Genomic DNA, 17,745 nt, shown 5'->3' with positions numbered 1-17,745 from the left:
ATTGAACCGGTTGTATTATATGGCTGACAAGATAAAAATAAGGATCTTATAGATTGAAACCCTATTTAACTTTTGAATGTAAACAAACCATTTACCAATGCAAGAAAATATAAATTATTTTTGTCGGGTGAAACTAGAATTAATATTTGTAGTATTCAAAGCTTTGATAAGATCGTAGTAAAAACCGATGGAACCATGAATTACAAAGTCATGTAATCTGCTTTTATTCAAGACAATTCCACCGTTTGGCGACACTATCTACTAGGAGGAAAGTTTACAAGCCTGTCAATATAATTGCAGTATTGTTATCATGACACCTTGCAGATATATATTATGAGGCCCTCAAGAGATCCAATATTCAAACATGATGAAAAGCTTCCTTAATTGTAAGGTATTAAAACAAGTGAAAACAAACTAGGATGAACATATAAAGAGAAGAAATTTGAAGAAATTATATTCATTGACAGTGGGGTGGTTTTCTATTTATGCTACTTACTATACCTTGGACCTGTTACCAAGCCTTAACTCCAGATCTAGCTCTTCCATTGAGCTAGGGTTAAGTTCAAACATCTTTGGCTGCATATGATGTCTATCAACAGAGCTTGACTTTGGGGGAAATAGAGTTGAGGAAGCATCTGTTTTCCTCTTCTTGCAACTGATGATATGATCTGCCTCTTCAGTACTCTCAAACTGTGAAGATGTGTGAGTTCTACACACAACTGAATTCCAGCTCATAGCCCCATCACTATCATCATTACCCTTCTTATTACCCCTACACCTAGAATCCATTATTCCCTTGGAGGGTTTCTTAGTATCAGCTTGAGGGTGGAACTTACATGAATATAATCTGTGATCTTCAGCTAAATTTGGCCATGATTCAGAAGAATTATGGACTGGAGAAATCTTGTGGAGAATAGAGGAATCATAAAGTGGAATCATGGTTTCCTCTCTGCAGCTGCTACCATTAACTGACGGAGCTAACAAGGCCTTGGAAGGAGAGGGTGATGATGAAGGTGAGGCAACAAAATCAAGATCAGAATTAGGGTTAGTTTTCTCATGAGCCAATCCACAAACTGGAGAAGGGTATAGGAAACCACCGAAAGAAGCAAAAGGACTTTGAACTGGCTTGTGGAGTTGAGTTTCAAGGTCATGGCATAGAATTTCATTGTGGGGGCTAGAGGGTTGTTGCTTTAGTCTTGCTCTATCCCTTCTGTGAACATTCATGTGGCCACCTAGAGCCTGTGCTGATCTGAACTCTCTTCTGCAAAAGCTACAAGAGTATGACCTCGGAGGCCATATGCAGCCACCAAGAGAATTAGCAGCATCTTCTGCAAAAGCTTGTTCTTCCCATGAGTCTCCATAGGAAGGGTTTGTTGGTGAAGTAAGATTAGAGCTCAAAGAGTACTTCCTCTTGGTCCAACATTGACCCTGTTCCATTGGAACACAAATCACAAACCCTCAGGGAAAAGAACAATTATAGAGAAAGAGGAGAAAAAAGTAGATATGTAAGAATATATATGAAGAGGGTTATGTAAGTGATCCTATATTTAAGAAGAGAATTGAGAGGAACATGAAGTGTAGCTACTATGTTGGGATCTTAGAGGGATAGGGATTGCTTGAGGAGGGTTTTGGGTGGAAGATGAAGTGATGGGTACTCTAACCTTTTTGGTGTGTTGTTTTGTGTTTGGTTTTGTAACAGAGTCAAAGAGGAGACACCAGAATGAATAATAGTACTCACAAGTTCCCTTTTTTCTGCATTTTCTTTGTGAGGAGAAGCAAAGTAGCAGCCATGACTTTGAAAGTTACTGATGTGGGGTCCTCTAATGTCTTACATAACATCAGATGAGAGGTGGGGTGGCCACTGTAGTAGTACTGACTTAACTCAAAAAATCTGACTGCAATCTCCTCAGAGAGATCCACCACTGTGTTGTCTTTTTTTAATATCTTGCTTCATTGTACATGACATTTATTTATAAACTTTTCATGCCTACTTTTATTATTATTATTATTATTATTATTATTAGTATTATTATTATTATTATTATTATACCGATGTATAAAGGAATTTTTTTAATTAATTTTAGTTATCACTTTCAATTGAATTATTACACTTTTTAATTATTTAAAAAAATAATTATAAATTTTTTAAAGTCTTTTCTTACATAATGACTTCCTCTCACTCTTTCGATAATTGTCAACTTTATTGTTTTTTAGTTATTTTTTAAAATTTGAATCACAAAACATCTCTTTTCCTAATAGTAATATATAGTAATTATAATTTTAATAAACATGTGAATCAAATGATATAAGATTGTTCTTAAAATTTATATTAATTTTATCTAATAACTCGAATAAAATTACCTTTAGAAAAGAAAAATTATAATTTATAAAATAATAATAATAATAATTAATAAAATTAAAATATTGTATATTTTTATATTTTATTAAATAAAATTATTTAAAAATTATTAATATTTATTAGATTAAATGATGTTGAGTTTAATTTTTAACTTTAAAATTTTGAGTTGAAATTTTATTTTTGTAAGAATGATTAATTTTATTTTTTATTATTTAAAAATTTAATAATTATTATAATTAAAGCATTGTCGGTGCATATTGTACACTTAACAATATGATTATATCCGTCATTCCATATGCATAACTTTTACCATGTTATAGTTAATGTTATAATTAATCTCACCCTATGATTAAGCAATCATATTTTTATTTTGCGAGATAACTAATTAACACTGATAGTGATATAAATCAAACATTATTTTATCCAAATTTTCCATACGTTATTTCAACAGACTGTGTAATTGTAACCAATTTACAGGCTTGAGATCTTCTAGAAATTTTGGGAATTATTGAATGTCAATCATGTAAATTTCGGGTAAAAACACGCATTTTTATTTTCAATCTTAGAAGGTTTTCTGATATTTCTTGAGGTTAGCTTAATCCTTGCATTGTGGACTGAGGTTATCATATAATTATATATAATAATAGTTAAAATAGACACACCTCTTTCGTCTTATTTTATTTAAATATTTTTGTCTAATTAATTATACCATTATTTCTTTTCAACAATATATTGCATAAAGGATACAACGAGGGAAAAAAAAAATATATATATATATATATATACATATAAAAGAATTATTACCTGTCTAACTATGCACCACACTTTTCAAAACATCTTGTTCAGTTTCTTTTTTCTCTATTACTTTTTTTTTTGTTTTGAAGTTTCTCTTTTTTAAGTTTCTTTCTTTTACCTCATTCATCTACTTTGTTTAATTACAGTGGTCATTCTTATACAGGCACAAAGTACCCTAGTTAGTTATAAATATATTTTTCTTATAGCTAAAAATATGTCATTTCTTGAATTAGTTTTTATTTAAATTTATTGTTTGATAAAGACAATGTACTTTTAACCTTTCATCGAAAACTAAATTAAAACACAATATTATAATTCTTAAAAAGTAAATTAATATAAATAAAAGTTTAACAAAATAATTTTTAAAAAATTAAATATGTTTTTATTTCACATAAATTAAGGAGTTTTAGTTTTTGTCCTTATGGAATTTTTATTTTTTATTCATCTCTTTAAAATTTGAAATCTTGTAATTATTGTTTTTAGTGTCTATTACATTTAACTTTTGTTTAGCAACATTTACCTAATTTCATTTATTAAAATGTTATTATAAATAGAACACCATTTTTATCATTTTTTCTATACAACATTATTGTAATTTTGCAACATATTTATGGCAACCTGTGTAACTATACAGCATTATTGTAATTTTGTAACATTTATTATGAAGAATATTACTATAAATAAAACAACATTTTTATCTCAATATCATTTTGTAATAATTTTATCATTAATTAGATTTTATCCAAAAATATATTTTTTATCTACACAATAAAATTAAAATTTATATAAAATATCATATAAATAGTTTCATTTCTCTCATTTTATATTCATCAATTATTTCAACAAATAATTTCACCAAATACTTAAAATTTAATAAGAAAACATAACAATTTTCAACTAACATCTTTTAAATACCAACCAATTAAATTTTACCTTTCAACTGCTTCCAGTTAACTCATAAGTTATTTTATAAATCGTAACATTCAATTCCAAAAAGTATTTGAGTTGTTTGTGGGTTTACACAATCCCATAAAATTGTTGAACGGACCTAAATTAATTAAAGCTGATTCAATATTTTTTTAATCGAATCAACTTTGATCTAAATTAATTAAATTTAATCTTAATTAATTCAATAAGAGATATACATTTTATAAATTCAATTAAAATTATTATAATTTTATTAGTAACAGATAATGATTTTATTAGAATGCATGAAAACTAATTAAATAAGGATTATAACTTAGATAATTTAATTATATTTGAGGGATTACCTTAATTTTAAATGTTAAAATATTTTAATTTTAAATATTATATTGTGTTTGATTACTTTAATTTTATATTTCCTACCTTACTTTTTTATTTATGTTTAAATGTTATTTACACTTTTTAATGACAGATTTTTATTTAAATTTTGGTATATAATAATTTTTTTATATTTTATAAAATAAAACCTATAATTGACCGGGCTGGTTAGGGAGGCAACAAAGAAGAATCTATTCTCTGGAGTCGTGGTAGGTTCACGTATGGTACCAGTGGATGTGCTACAATATGCTGATGATATACCATATTCATAGGTGAAGCCAATCTGGATAATGTTAAAACTATGAAAGTCATTCTTCGGTGCTTTGAACTAGTTAGTGGATTGAAAGTTAACTTCGCAAAGAGTAGCCTAGGGGGGTTGGGGTGAATACGGAGGTAATGATATCATATGCTGAACAACTACACTGTAAACTGTCACCCATACCATTTCAGTACTTGGGTATTCCAATAGGGGCAAATCCTAGAAGGTGTACTACTTGGCAGCCTGTTATTAGAAAGTTTTCAAAGAAGCTATCAACTTGGAGAGCTAGTTCTTTATCCATAGCGGGAAGAGTATGTTTGATTAATTTTGTCCTCACATCTCTATCGTTGTACTTCATGTCATTTTACAGGATGCCGAAACTGGTGATTAAGCAACTTACAAAGCTGCAGAGGAATTTCTCGTGGGGGGCCAAGAGAGAGGAGTCAAAAATGGCGTGGGTCTCGTGGAACAAAGTTACCATGCCCAAGGAGGAGGGAGGATTGGTAATTAAAAGATTGGATTTGTTTAATGATGCTTTGCTTGCGAAATGGAGATGGAAACTATACCATGAGCCATATTCATTGTGGGGAAGAATTATGATTTCCAAATACGGCTTAAGGGCTGCTATTAAGGATTGTTAAGTGGATAATAGAATGTCGTTGTGGTGGCGTGATATATTGGTGGCATCAGGTGGGGAGAGGGGTAATAATTGGTTTATGGATGCAGTTGCTTGGAAAATTGGGAATGGACAAACAACTAGTTTTTGGTTTGATCCGTGGGCAACCCATGAGCCATTCGTAGTGAGATTTAGTAGAATTTTCTCGGTCTCGACACAACAATATAGTCTGGTTGCTGACATGGGGGAATGGAGCACTGGGAGGTGGCATTGGAGATTGGATTGGTGTAGACCATGGTTCACCTGGGAATCAGATTATGTCAAGGAACTAAGGGAAATCTTAGAGGTTGCAATTCTAAAGGAAAATAGGACAGATCGATGGGAGTGGATGCTTGACGGGACTGGGGTATTCACCGTAAAGTCTGCATATAACACTCTATTAACACAGGCACTAGGAACCCAACAGATAAGGTTCACATCTGTTGTGTGGAAAATCAAAATCCCACCAAAAGTTAAAATCTTCATATGGAGACTGTTCCTGAACGCTTTACCCACAAAGGAACAATTATTGAACAGGAATGTTGCATTACAAGCAGATCAACAACGCTGCCCGTTTTGTAATAACGCACTAGAAACAATTCATCATGTCATATTCTCGTGCTGCTATGTGGACAGAGTGTGGAAACAGTGGTTGCAGCTATTATGGAGCCTGTCACCCCTGTGTCACACTGCATTTACTAATTTCTCGGCTCCACCCTCCATAATATCCTCTAAAGAACAAACAGAAAGATGGTGGGTATGGTGGGCTGCAATGTGTTGGTGTACATGGAAAATGAGAAATCAGTGTGTCTTTGAACAAGGTCAATTCGATGGTCATAATATAAGCTGGGACAACAGGTGCTAATGTTCTCATGGTCTTGGCTGTCAGCTTTTAACAACTCCTTTTCTTATTCCTTCACTCAATGGCAGCTGAATACAGGCCTCTGCTTACTCGGGTAAAGAGCCTACGAGTAACATGCCAGGTCGGATGGTGATGTTTAGGAATGGTGGCATTGGATATAATCTGTAGCAATGTATGTGAGGTAGATTGCGGGGTTGGTGATGGTGTTGAGGGCGTCCTGGGTAACTGATGGAGAGACCCAACATTCATTGTTATTGCCGAAGGATAATGGTAGCTGTCATGTCATTCATTAAAATGAAGTGCCACGCCGATCACAACCTTCTGCTACGAAGCATGTTGTGGCAAAACTACCATCAACTTGCTGGACAATATCTGTTGTGGTTTGCCTCACGTGCTCCAAGTATGGTATATATATACTTAGGGTCAAAGGTTAGTAAATTACCTAGACTAAGGTGGGTACAGTTAATTTGATTTAGGAATTTACAGAGGGTAAAGTGTACTATTCTTAATAGCCACAAAATCTTGTACATGGGACATGGTATCCCTTGTACCAATATTATATATATTTTACTTTATTTGTTGTTCAAAAAAAAAAAAAAAACTAATTAATCTAAACCAAATCAACCTATTGTTGATTGGTTTGGTTTGAATCCCAAATGATTTTTTAATAAATCAAATTCAAACTAAACTAATTGGTTTGATTTGAATATCAAATACTTTTTTAATAAATCAAATTCAAACTAAATTAATTAAAATTAGTTAGTTTGACTTTTGATTTACTCCAAATCTAAACTAAATTGGTACATTAACACATTTATTGTGTTAATTTGATTGAATGTTGGTAGGAATTGATTTGAGTATCCTATATGAACCGAGTTTTGATGTCTTATCAATTCGTCTCAGACAAGGTTTTGAGATGTCGTAAAAAATGGATAAATACTTGTAAAAAAAATAAAAAAATTGATACTTTAGTCCATAAAAATCCTGTCAAAGTAACTATATATATTAAAAAGTTGTTTGGATTACTCATTTTAACTTTTTGTAATGTACAACACTTCAATCCATACGAAAACATCTTGACTCAATCATCTTTTGAACAAGTGAAAAGGACAAAAAATCTTCTACAAGTTTATACCGATTGCCTATATTATATTAGATGTTTGCTTTGCTTAATAGTTATTAGAAGAAAAAAAGAAAAGAAAAGAAAGAAAATAGTATCATAGCTGTGGACTATGACAAAATCAGATGAGTACGCAGTGAACGAAAAAACTTTGTTAAAAGTTAAAAAATAACCAATAAAAATTATTTATTACACATATATACTCTATCTCTTTATATATATATATATATATATATATATATATATATTAATATATATTAATTAGTCATTTTCATTAATCAATATAAAATTTATGACACACTCCCTTACACCGAGAGCTAAGACTAGAAATTTTACTAGGCATTTCAAGAAATTAGCACGATTACATATGTTTTTTCATTAATCAATATAAAACTTATGACACTCCCTTACAACCAAGAGTTAAGACTCTAGGCATTTCAAGAAATTAGCATGACTATGTTTGAACGGTCTGATAATAACTTAATAGCGAGTGATTTGATAAATTTAACACAATTAAATTATAAAATAATTTTTTTTTCTATTATATAAATTATTTTGACTATATCATTGATCAACATGTTATTTAAGAATGGTCTAATAATAATTTGATAACAAATAGTTTAATAAGCCCAATAACTTAAAAAAATTATTTATATATATTATTTTGACTATTTCACTTATTTACGTGAGATTTTCAACTTTTAACTCTTTTACACATTAATATGTCCAACTACCTATCATACAATATATATATATATATATATATATATATATATATATATATATATATATATATATATATATATATATCCAATGTTCACGCTTTTATGATCCTGAAAAGATATCCAATGGACTGTAGCTCTTGTATTCCATGTGCTGTCCGATGATGGATGTAAGCAGAAACTTAACATTTTATATAGTCTTTTTTGGTAATGAGAAACTTATTAACATATATATGTCATGGGAACATTAATTAATAAAAACAAAATTAAAGTAATTAAGCGAGTCTTTGGTCATCAGCAAAATTGCCATCTGCAAATTGCGTAAGTGGTCATAATTAACTAAAAACGAGTCTAAGGTGACGCTGAAGCTTTGACCCGTTTCTAACAACAAATTATTAGTCAATTATTTTGATCATTATAGTCTCAATTAATTTTCATATGGCATACAATCAATAAGTATTGTTATTTTCTTTTGTAAACTAAAAAAATGAAACGTATCACGCATATGTAGAACGAGATCAATAATTATTTTTTTTTCTACAATTGGTGTCCTTATTACGTATGTTTCTTCTTTCGAGCACTTCAGCTTATTGTTCTATTTTCAAGTACATAGACCTTCTATTTTCAAGTACAAAAACCAAGTATTATCGCTACGAGTTGACAAGCATTTACTTTTCAAATCTTTAATATATTGGAATAATAGTACGTAAAACTCATTGGTACCACGTAAGAAAAAGTACCAATTTTTCCATCCTTTAATATAGATAGATCAATGCCTCATACTCACTACGTTAAAAAAGTAGTATTTTATAGTATTGCTATTAAATTTAAGATTACAAGTGATCTATCAGAAATCATGTGAATGGTATGCTTAAGAGTTAAGATGGATTATTAACATATTCGAGGTACACTAAGCTCAGGTGAACTTAACTCCTAAAAGTAATGATTCTAGTGTACATGAGAAGCATAAGTTTGATATCCTTTGAGATAGCTTAAGAATCCGGTGTGCTAGAGACGTCATGGAAAATGTTTGGACAACTATAAAAGACACTCAAATGTTGAAATTAGTGGTAAGCTTATTAGAGTGACAATGATATTACATGCTTATTTACTACAATAACCTTTATGATATATATGGGTATCATAGTTGGGTTGTCTTTCTTGACACAAGACCCAAGACACAAGACCCCTTGTGAACAATCATATGTTATTTCGTGTAACTATAATATAAGGTTAAAATATTTTTTTTCTCTATAATTTATCTTATTTTATATTTTAATTTTTATAATTTTTTTTACTTTTCATACTCATCTTTCAATTTTTTAATTATTATATTTTAAAATATATTTTTTTTTAGTCTTTATAACTGTAATTTTTGTAATCTTAGTTTACATCGTTAATATTTTTTTGTAATTTTGTTTTTTTTTTTTATGTTAACATGACAAATGTATTAATTCAACTTTGAATGTTTGATGTCAAATTTATTTTATTGAAATTACTTTAGATTAAAACTCTCGACATTTCGTATTTATTATCTATCCTTTCTTGTGACGTCTACTATTGAGATTTTTTTTTTATTCTCACAAAATTTAAGACTTTTATCATGTTATTACAAAATAGATGACATTATAAAAAAATGAAAGGTACTAAAAGCATAAAAAAATTATATATATATAAAGAGAGAGATTAGAAAGATATATCTTAAATTATTATGACTAAAATGAATTAAAAATATAAATATAAACACAAAAAAAAAGTATTTTAAACTATAAATATTAAAAAATAAATAAAACTTGTTCCGGCCAAAGGATGGACTAGGGTTTGTGCCTAGGTCAAGCCTCAAAGGCAGAGCATTCAAAAGTGTAATCTGTCGTGTTAGCTCTAGGGTTTTATGTTTTATACTTTTCTGTTCATGGGCCTCCTAGGCCTTGTGAGCGCGAGGATTTCCATAACGGTTTTCCTTGGGAATATTTGATTATCAAAGATAGGCTTTTCATCCTTGATTCTCGGACCAGTCCAAGGGGTGAGACCCACTCGGACTTTGGCCGACCACACCCTGGCCGAGCTCTCCTAAGCCGAGCATACCCTGGCCGATCTCACCATGGCCGAGCACACCCTGACCGATCTCACCATGGCCGAGTACACCCTGACCGATCTCACCATGGTCGAGTACACCCTGGACGATCTCACCATGGCCGAGTACACCCTGGCCGAGCTCACCATGGCCGAGTACACCCTAGCCGAGCTCGTCTAGGGGGTGGGTGAGATCGCGGTCCGACCGAGAAGACCCATATTCAAGAATCATCGGATCAAAACCTGTAAAGGATATCAGATCGGGTTCCGACCGAGACGGTACACTTGCCTTCCAGCCCTGAGCCTATAAGGCGAAAGGGCTAAAGCAACTGCCCCTTCGAACCACATCAGAAATAGGCCGAGAATTATATCGGGAATAAGTCGAGACGGTACACTTGCCTTCGAGCCCTGAGCCTATGAGGCGAAAGGGCTAAAGCAACTGCCCCTTCGAATCACATCGGAAATAGGCAGAGAATCTTGTCGGGGAATAAGCTGATAATCATGTCATCATGTAGAATCGTGGTTTCCCAGAACCTGAGGTGAGATAGAATTGTCATCCTTAATTCTCGGAGCAGCACCTGACCTCAGATCTACTCGGACTTTGGCCGATCGCACCATGGCCGATGTCAACATAGTTGAGCTCATCCTGGTGGGCTCACCTTGGCCGAGCTCATCCTGGTCGAGCACACCCTGGCCGAGCTCACCGGGGAGTGGGTGAGATCGAGGTCGACTGATCTTACACACGTGGAAAGTTAGATCGCCTGCTGACCGAGACTACCCATATTCAAGAGTCATCTGATCAATACCTATAAAGGGTATCAGATCGGGATCCAACTGGGAGGGTACACTTGCCTTCCAGCCCTAAGCGTGTAAGGCGCAAAGGCTTAGCTGTCCTTGAGATCGGCTCTAGCTCGGACTCTGACTGAACCTCCCCGAGACATGGATCGAGATCAGAATCCTACCGACCTTACGACACAAAAACCAAGTTTAAAACTTTTTTTTTTGGTATATAACACTAGGTCTCCAAAATGCCGACCAGGTCTCCAAAATGCCGACCAGATCTCCAGAATGCCGACCAGGTCTCCAAAATGCCGACCTCGCGATTAATGAAGAAATAAAAACTGAGTTAAGAACTTTTTCTTAGTATATAATTTCGACCAGATCTCCAAAACGCCGACCTCGTGATTAATGAAGAAATAAAAACCAAGTTTAGAACTTTTTCTTAGTATATAATGCCAACCAGGTCTGCAAAATGCCGACCAGGTCTCCAAAATGCCGACCAGGTCTCCAAAATGCCGACCAGCACTCCAAAACGCCGACCAGGCCTCCAAAATGCTGACCATGTCTCGAGAATGCCGACCACGTCCCCAGAATGCTGACCAGGTCTCCAAAATGTCGACCTCGTGATTAATGAAGAAATAAAAACCAAGTTAAGAACTTTTTCTTAGTATATAATGCTGACCAGGTCTCCAAAACGCCGACCAAGTCTCCAGAACGCCGACCAGGTCTCCAAAACGTCGACCAGGTCTCCAGAACGCCAACCAGGTCTCCAAAACGCTGACCAGGTCTCCAAAATGTCGACCTCGCGATTAATGAAGAACTAAAAACCAAGTTAAGAACTTTTTCTTAGTATATAATGTCGATCAGATCTCCAAAACGTCGACCTCGTGATTAATGAAGAAATAAAAACTAAGTTTAGAACTTTTTCTTAGTATATAATGCCAACCAGGTCTCCAAAATGCCGACCAGGTCTCCAAAATGCCGACCAGGTCTCTAGAATGCCGACCAGGTCTCCAAAACGCCGACCAGGTCTCCAGAATGTCGACCAGGTCTCCAAAACGTCGACCAGGTCTCCAAAATGTTGGCCAGGTCTCCAGAATGCTGACCAGGTCTCCAGAATGCCGACCAGGTCTCCAGAATGCCGACTAGGTCTCCAAAATGCCGACCAGGTCTCCAGAATGCCGACCAGGTTTCCAAAACGGAAACCAAGTCTCCAAAACGCCGACCAAGTCTCCAAAACGCCGACCATGTCTCCAGAATGCCGACCAGGTCTCCAAAACGCCGACCAGGTCTCTAGAATGTCGACCAGGTGTAAAACGGAGAGACACATCGTCCAGATTCCGATCTCTCATATAATGAGAGAAAATAGTTCGAGTTAATTTACACTCGCGCAGTCGAATTTTTACCGATCAATCACGAGTTTGGTCTTCGAGTTATTTATACTCGCCCAGCCGGACTTTTGCCAACAATCACGAGTTTGTTCTTCGAGTTATTTATACTCGCTCAGCCGGACTTTTGCCGACAATCACGAGTTTGTCTTCGAGTTATTTATACTCGCCCAGTCGGATTTTTACCGACAATCACGAGTTTGGTCTTCGAGTTATTTATACTCGCCCAGTCGGATTTTTACCGATCAATCACGAGTTTGGTCTTCGAGTTATTTATACTCGCCCAGCTGGACTTTTTCCGACAATCACGAGTTTGTCTTCGAGTTATTTATACTCTTCCAGTCGGATTTTTACCGACAATCACGAGTTTGTCTTCGAGTTATTTATACTCGCCCAGTCGGACTTTTGCCGACAATCACGAGTTTGGTCTTCGAGTTATTTATACTCGCCCAACCGGACTTTTGCCGACAATCACGAGTTTGTTCTTCGAGTTATTTATGCTCGCCCAGCCGGACTTTTGCCTACAATCACGAGTTTGTCTTCGAGTTATTTATACTCGCCCAGTCGGATTTTTACCGACAATCACGAGTTTGGTCTTCGAGTTATTTATACTCGCCCAGTCGGATTTTTACCGATCAATCACGAGTTTGGTCTTCGAGTTATTTATACTCGGCCAGCCGGACTTTTGCCGACAATCACGAGTTTGTCTTCAAGTTATTTATACTCGCCCAGTCAGACTTTTGCCCACAATCACGAGTTTGTTGCCTTTAAATAACACACCTGTCGATCATGGAAAGATAAAAGAGATGATATTTAATAAAATTGGAATTATTGGTTAGTGGTGCCTCGTTAAAACCCTTCTCAGTAAAAAACCTTTTCACATTTTTATATGGAATAAAAATCTCTTGGGACGACCCCATCCTCTCGGCTTTCAGCTGCCCTTTTGTTGATTTGTCCCTTCTCTGTCTTGATGTGACTCAGGGTGAAAGCTCTCACCTCCGACATCGTTTGACAATTCGCTTTCTCCAGGGCGATGTCGAAAGCTCCAGACCTTAAGCCCTTATGGAACGCGGTGACTGCCATCCTTTCATCCAAGGACGCTATCCTCAGGGCGACCTCATTGAACCTTTGCAGAAAGTCCTTCAACGACTCCTCCCGCTGCTGCTTGAAGTCGAACAAGTCCGACATGATCGGTGGTTTCTTCTTGTTAGCGGCGAACTGTGCCATGAAGAGCTGACTAAAGACATCAAAGTCGGTGATTGATCGGTCAGGGAGACCACTAAACCAATCCAGTGCTGCTTTTTTGAGTGTACCCATGAATAGTTTGCAGCGGACTTTCATACCTCCTCCACAAATCAACATTTGAGCGCGGAAATTTGTCAAGTGCTGACTGGGATCCTGAGTTCCATCAAAAGGTTCGACTTGGGGAATCTGATGATCCCTCAGGATGGTCTCGACCTCTATGGCCTCCGAAAAAGGTCAAAAATCTCTGGGGACTTCCAGCATGACATCTTCCTCCACCGTCCTAGCGTTGGCCGTTATCATAGCTTGCATCTCGTCCACCCGCCTCATAATCTCCTCGTTTTCTCGTTGAATAGCCTCCTCTCTCTCCCTGGATCGCGCATTCTCCTCCCTCAAAACGTTGATCAATGCCATCATCTCCTCCATGGTAGGGTGTTGTGAGTCGCTGTTGGATGTGCCGCCTCTTGCCATGGTAAAGTGCGGATTCTTCTGTGTTACTTGGGGCGTAGGAAAAGTTTCACCGTAGCCCTACGGTGGGCGCCAAAATGTTCCGGCCAAAGGATGGACTAGGGTTTGTGCCTAGGTCAAGCCTCAAAGGTAGAGCATTCAAAAGTGTAATCTGCCGTGTTAGCTCTAGGGTTTTATGTTTTATACTTTTCTGTTCATGGGCCTCCTAGGCCTTGTGAGCGCGAGGATTTCCATAACGGTTTTCCTTGGGAATATTTGATTATCAAAGATAGGCTTTTCATCCTTGATTCTCGGACCAGTCCAAGGGGTGAGACCCACTCGGACTTTGGCCGACCACACCCTGGCCGAGCTCTCCTAAGCCGAGCATACCCTGGCCGATCTCACCATGGCCGAGCACACCCTGACCGATCTCACCATGGCCGAGTACACCCTGGCCGATCTCACCATGGTCGAGTACACCCTGGCTGATCTCACCATGGCCGAGTACACCCTGGCCGAGCTCGTCCAGGGGGTGGGTGAGATCGCGGTCCGACCGAGAAGACCCATATTCAAGAATTATCGGATCAAAACCTGTAAAGGATATCAGATCGGGTTCCGACCGAGACGGTACAAAACTATAAAGACTAATAAATATAATTTTACTCTCAGATTAAATGTTGTTCATTATATATGAGTGTTGGCTAATTTTCCTACTTATGATGTTGACCTTCGTCAACTCTTGCATTATTGTGTCTTCCATGTATTTGGGCATGACATAGTGATTATATTGATTGATCCTTATTAACCCAAACTATATATAACAGTTTCCTTTAGATAATACTGTGGGTACAAAACATTGTTAGAAAATATTACATAAAAGAATGAAAGATAATATAGTGTGTGAATAACTACTGTTTTTTTGAAGAAAAATAAATTCCAATAAACTTTTGGTATAACTAAAAATTTGATTTATTCTTCAAGATTTATATAATGTATTTGAATTCGTGCATTCGAAACTAAAACACATTGGAGCCTCATAAGTAATATTTAGGAGAATACAGATTGAAAAAATAAAGACATAACCTCCACTACTCTAAAATCCATTCTATCACTCTTTTATATAGTATATAGACAATTAGTCTATTGATAAGATATTTAAGAAAAAAATTTAATATTAATAATAACAAAACTATTAATGTCAATAATAACAAATAAATTAATGTCAAAGATAACAAGAAAATAATTAACATTTATATGTCGTTAATATATCAAGTTATATACTTAAAACCATTTGAATTATATTCCATATTTCTCATGTGTTACTTCCCATACTATATTTTGCATGCAAACATGGCTACTTATTCACTAATAGAATCTTTTTTTATTACATGTAGATGTTTATTTAAAAAAAAATTACAGATTTTTATTCCCAAATAATTATTTTGTAGATAAAAATGCCACCTAGGATAATGGCCTTGACCTTGACTTTCTTGGGCGAGATTTTCTTCTTCTCCTTTTTTGATAATGTGATTTTTTCAAGGAGGAAGTACCTACAAAAGAGACTCTGATACTTAACTTAGTATATCATATCCTTCTAGAGATTAATATCTTATCTGCGAATGAGATATTTGTTACGGTTTTTGTGCTATGGGCGTTGCAATTGAACCTTATCTTTTTTTTTATTTTTTTATCTAGCCTTCAAGCGAGGTGGCTTCATTTAACCGATGTGGCATGCTGATATCACTGCTGTGTCATTTGAATACTATCTAGGTGTTTTGTGCCCTTGGTCGAATTTGTTAACTCGACTAGATCGGTACAACATTTTTTGTAAATTTTAAAATCCACAAGAAATTTCTGTAAAAAAAAAAAAAAAGATTCATATATATGTTTTTTATAAAATTTTTACTATATTGAGAAAAATTCAAGTGTTACATCAACTAGAGATAAAACAATTTAAAAAGTACTATATAAGTTGAGAAAAACATTTATCTTATAAATTAATTTTATAGGATTGAATTAAGATTATAACTCACATTCTAAAATAGAATTAATCACAAAATCCAATAGTTAAGTACCGATCATTTATGTAATTGACTCATGTCAATCTCTTGAATTTATTTAAAGTCCATCCCTTGTTAGAATGTGTAATGATCCCTCGCGGTTCCTACACTCAGTAGAATCGCATTAACTACATAGTTAACTAATTAAACTGGACAACAAAATACATACATGTATATAAAATTAATAATAAAACCACACCACTATGTATAAAATGGAATATATACTATGTATATACAGTCATCCAAAATAAAAATACCCTCCTAGTATCAATCAAGCACATCCTACCAGTTATCCGAGACGGTAACCTTGACACTAGGATAAAATTCCACATCCCGTAGCGGTCATAGCAACTATCTCCAACCTAACCTTAACTTGCTCACATACACAATATGATCATCATAGTCCATCTACATGGAAACAAAAGGGTAAGCTAAAGTTCAATAAACAACCATACAAGCATAATGATCAACATCCATGCTACACAATCATCAAATCACCAATCATTTTCATAGAGTCAAACCATGCACTCTATCAACCAATAATCATGCAATAAAGCAACACATGAAAGATATCAATGCAAATCAATCATCTAATATGTTGTCGCGCATTCACCTAGGAGATCTCCATAACAATAGAGCAGTATAGGTGACATCTCATTCAACCAAAATTACCTCGATTGTTTATACGCCTGAAGCGCCCTGTTGGGTCAACAACAAACCGGGATATCAAAACCCCCTAGGTGTTTACTCGGATAGTGTCACTTATACATTTTGAAGTCTGGTTCCACCGTCTAGAATAGTACAACCAAGTATAGGCTATTACCACGACCTTGGCATACATTACCAAGTCATTTATGGATTTTGTCCACCATCTATCTGTTTGGAACCACGCAACCTTCCCCGGTACTTGGTTAAGGGAATAACCCTCGATTCTGCACTCCAACACTAGCTAAAGATTTAGAGGAGACTCACTAAAACTAGTGGCCTATCCAAGCACCACTCTCACCCAAAACCAGTGGCCTATCCAAACACCACTCTCATCCAAACCAATGGCTTATCCAAGCACCACTCTCAAGAATCTCTGTGTGAGCTCTTCCAGTTTAAAACATTTTTCCCTCTCCTCAAGTTCTAGGCTAGACACATTTCATAAGACATCACATGCAAACAATGCATCATACATCATACAAGGTCAATCCACCACTATGATCAATATGATCCTCATATAAACATACATACATATCAAATCATGTTAAAACATTCATATATTCCATTCCCAAGCATACATATGAACCAATCAACATTTTAAATCTTATATATATATATATATATATAAACCAACAACCAACACCAATACATGCATAAGCATCACAACTCAACACCAATACCAAAATGTAATCCACGCCCAGTGCAACTCAGCTCGCGCTCGACCTCAGAATATTCACAAACCCATGCCCAGTGAAATACTATCTCGCTCGACGCTAAGGACCCACAAAACCTATCCTAATGGAATTACGCCCGGCGTGACTTACATTGTTCCCAGTGCCATAGAGTCATAAACTCCCAGGGGCATCCATGCCCAGCACAACCATCCTTTGCGTCTAGTGCCATATTAGTAAAGACTTACATATGTTAAGTTCTGATATCGTAGTCGGTGCCACCCCTTTCAAGCTCAACACCATTC

At 35.3% G+C, this 17,745-nt stretch overlaps 2 protein-coding genes across 2 annotated transcripts; both read right to left on the bottom strand.

Moving 5' to 3' along the window:
* Positions 1-200: 200 nt before the first annotated feature.
* Positions 201-1,914, bottom strand: LOC109817578 (uncharacterized). The gene has a single exon (XM_020382858.3). It carries the CDS (start codon positions 1,435-1,437, stop codon positions 496-498), a length of 942 nt encoding a protein of 313 aa, XP_020238447.1. The 5' UTR covers positions 1,438-1,914; the 3' UTR covers positions 201-495.
* An 11,286-nt stretch (positions 1,915-13,200) lies between these two features.
* LOC109817570 (uncharacterized) lies at positions 13,201-13,632 on the bottom strand. The gene has a single exon (XM_020382849.2). It carries the CDS (start codon positions 13,630-13,632, stop codon positions 13,201-13,203), a length of 432 nt encoding a protein of 143 aa, XP_020238438.2.
* Positions 13,633-17,745: the final 4,113 nt, after the last annotated feature.

This window comes from Cajanus cajan, chromosome 3 (genome assembly GCF_000230855.2).
Source record: "Cajanus cajan strain Asha chromosome 3, NIPB_CcT2T_4, whole genome shotgun sequence".
NCBI lineage: Eukaryota > Viridiplantae > Streptophyta > Magnoliopsida > Fabales > Fabaceae > Cajanus > Cajanus cajan.
The sequence above is the reverse complement of the archived record's forward strand: the minus strand, read 5'-3'. Positions and strand labels throughout refer to the sequence as shown.